Source organism: Watersipora subatra, chromosome 8, assembly GCF_963576615.1.
Source record: "Watersipora subatra chromosome 8, tzWatSuba1.1, whole genome shotgun sequence".
NCBI lineage: Eukaryota > Metazoa > Bryozoa > Gymnolaemata > Cheilostomatida > Watersiporidae > Watersipora > Watersipora subatra.
The window spans coordinates 40,055,144-40,058,233 of NC_088715.1; the positions used below are offsets into that span (position 1 = coordinate 40,055,144).

Genomic DNA, 3,090 nt, shown 5'->3' on the forward strand with positions numbered 1-3,090 from the left:
AAGCATCTCCGCAACACCTTTTGTTTGGACACGGTTTTATCCATCAATGGTGTTGGTTAAGAGTTAACAACTGTGAGCAAATCAATGGCCAACGTGAAAGTTTTGAAGCCCCATGCAATTGCCAAATTGATCCCTCGACCAACTGCCTCCAACTCAGCAACATTGATGTGCTGATGGTCAGGCTCTTTTCAGAGCCATGAAGCATCCTCTACAATGTTGCCATCGACCTCCAAGGCAACGCTCATGCTAAGAAAGCTTGCATCAGTCCACAGTGTAACAGAACTGCGAGGGTTTACCCTCCAAACTCTTTTGACTGGGTCCTCGCAGTGGGCTCTTGCCAAGAGCTCACTAGCCAGACTGCCGACTGTCTTTTCGACAGAAGAGTCCTAAGTTCTACTGCAGCCTAGCCATTTTAACAAAACTACACTGTGGGCACAACCACCCTGCCACATATCGACAACAGCTCCTTCCTCATGAGTGCTGATGGCTCCAAATTGTATCTCGAATGAGCTGTTCCCCTCGACATCTGCAGATGCCCGCTGAAATCTTTCTGCAAAGCAACACTCAGCAACCAGCTTCTATCTAAGGCTTCAGGCTTCTTTGTATCGAGCCCATATCTAGCCAAGTAATCTCTCAACTTTTGAGCACTCAATACAGACTCTTGAACCACTATGTCATCAATATAGTGATCAGTATCACAGTGAACACGTTCGTCCAAGGCCAGCACCTTTTTAAGGATTGAGGTCATGATCCTTGATGCACATGACAGGCCAAAGTCCAGTTGGGTTAAGGCATAGTACACGCCCTTGTACCCCATGACTTCATACTTCCACAGGTCCTTGGAAAAGTGAATCTGCAGGTATGCGAACTTAAGGTCTACCACCTTCCGCTCGTTCCACAGCTGCCGCCATTTCCTAATCTTATCAGCACACACTGCCACCACGACATCATCAGTATGACACTCGACAAGTGCATTCAGCTCACGAAAATCCATGACTGGGTGCACTTTGTCTTTCATTGGCTGTCCGACTGCCAGCAGTAGAATGATGCCTTTTTTAAGCTCGTAGCACCGCTTCAGCCAGTCTTTCGAGATCCAGCTCTCTAGTTCGGCGCAATGGGGCTCTCGCAGCTGAGGTGCCTGAGTACATTTATACTCAGAGATCCTGGCCTGAAATCCATTAGGTAGCTTCCCAGATCACCCCCAACTAACAGTCCAGTGACATTTGGCAAACTCGACGACGAAATTTGGGTCCTCAAATCACAGAGGGCCCATACTACCACAGGTTGATGGCCCAGAATCATCCACAGCTTTGCTGGCTGCACTAACAGTAGGCTTTTATCGAGAATCACCGCAGCCCTTCTCAATGAGGTTTCCCCACAGAACACTGTATTTCGAATCTAAGCCTCTCCCAACAGTGACACCACCCATATGATTGATGACATCACCGCCAAGAAGACAGTCAACCCCTAAATTCCTCAACTCACTCAATACTGGTGCAGTAACGCGAAAGCAGTGTCTATGCAAACTAATACTGACTCGAGATCGGCCTCTCATGTGAGAAACTTTGCCATCGGCTGTTAACAAATGCTAGCTTGGCTTAATAGGAAGCCCCACCACCAACCGTGGACTCACCAATGTTTGCTCGCTTCCTGTGTCTACAAGACATCCTGTGTCTACAATACACATGAAACAACAACCGTTGAGAATGGCCTGAACTACTGGCATGCGAACACTGCACATAGCCCTACCAGTTACCCCAGACAGTACCAAACTGTCTGACCGAGCGCAAGTACCAATTCGTGCTACTCTGTTTCCACTGAAGAAGACGCCCCACCTATGACTGCGCCTTCCCCGTAAACACTCGATCTACCACTGGTAGACCCGGCGGCCAAATCATTGTGCGATCGCTGTCTAGGACAGCTAGCAACGAGGTGCTCAGAGCTGCCACACTTGAAGCAACTCTTTCTAGTAGAAGCCTCTGTTGACTTCTTTCCTGCGGCGCTCTTACGCTCAAGTTTGTTCTGTTGACAGGCTTTTCTTCGGTGATTACCATCAGACTGAAAACAGCTGGAGCTGCTTCCCTGCTGCTTGGAAGCAGCAGCGAGACTTCTTGTTGAGTCCAATGAGAGCGAGCTTCTGCAGCTTTCTGCGAAACCAAGCAAGCTCACACACAGGCCAGCACTGACCCAAAATCGGTTGTGTATGCATGTTCATGCGCAATGGCTTACTTATAAACAGAAGATAGGAACTCTTCGTAAAACTTGACTCAAAAGCCAAAGTCACCTGAGGACATCTTCAGTCTTTTCCCTAATCGCTCCAAACGATCCCAATAAACGTCAACTGCATCACCAGTGCCAAACTGGCAGTTGACAAATTGTCTCCATGTTTTCTGTCGAAGCATGGCATACTCGGCTTCCAGTGCAGCCTTTACAACCTTCTAGCTGGAGGCCCCTTCCGTCATCTTACGGCTGTGTAGCCGGGCAGCCTCGCCTTGCAGCATATATGGGAAGAGTTCCACAGGCGCGACTTTTTTAGAGCACATTATTGCTCATAGTCAACAATCCACGCAGACACCTCCACTGGCCCCTCGCCGGTGAATTGGAGCAACTGCTGGCTCAGCCGATCCAAATTTGGCTCACGAGCCTGATTGAAAATACGGGCCAAAACACCAGCTTCTAACCACATCGAAGCAGGTGCCTGTGCACATGCACCTGAAAAACCAGCATCAGCAGGTGCCTCACTCCCTGAGGCAATACTCTTAGGTACAGCCGCCAGCTAAGTTGGCAACTTGGCTTCCAGAGCTCTGACAAAGGCTGAATTAGCTTGTCAGCAATACAACAAGGATATTGCTGCGCAGCACCAAGCTGTTACGAAAACACCCCAACCTCTCCTTTGCTACCAGCCTTCACCATCACGGCGATACACATCCACAGCAAAATGCTGTCACTAATCTCACGGCAGTCCCTACTGTTAACCCATAGGCAAACCAAATCAGCAGCCTTGCTGCTACTCGATGGACTATCAAGCCCGATCTCAAGTGCAGATTGCTTGTCAGTAGAAGCGCGGCAATACAGACGATCAGCTCACTT

The 3,090-nt window shown here is 49.1% G+C and overlaps 1 protein-coding gene across 1 annotated transcript; it reads right to left on the reverse strand.

Annotated features, from left to right (window-relative positions):
- Nucleotides 1–421: 421 nt before the first annotated feature.
- On the reverse strand, nt 422–2,402 carry LOC137402551 (uncharacterized). The gene is made up of 4 exons (XM_068089054.1): nt 2,285–2,402; nt 1,836–2,147; nt 1,634–1,674; nt 422–1,168 (listed from the first exon to the last, which is right to left on the reverse strand). Exons 1-4 carry the CDS (start codon nt 2,400–2,402, stop codon nt 422–424), a joined length of 1,218 nt encoding a protein of 405 aa, XP_067945155.1.
- Nucleotides 2,403–3,090: the final 688 nt, after the last annotated feature.

Bases quoted from the DNA above. Each gene is read 5' to 3' on its own strand.
- LOC137402551 (XM_068089054.1), bottom strand. From the start codon at position 2,402: ATGCTTCGACAGAAAACATGGAGACAATTTGTCAACTGCCAGTTTGGC. The intron at 2,148-2,284 runs GTGACTTTGGCT...TTGGTTTCGCAG, and splicing joins AAGACTGAAGATGTCCTCAG to AAAGCTGCAGAAGCTCGCTC. The intron at 1,675-1,835 runs GTGGGGCGTCTT...TGTGTATTGTAG, and splicing joins CGGGGAAGGCGCAGTCATAG to ACACAGGATGTCTTGTAGAC.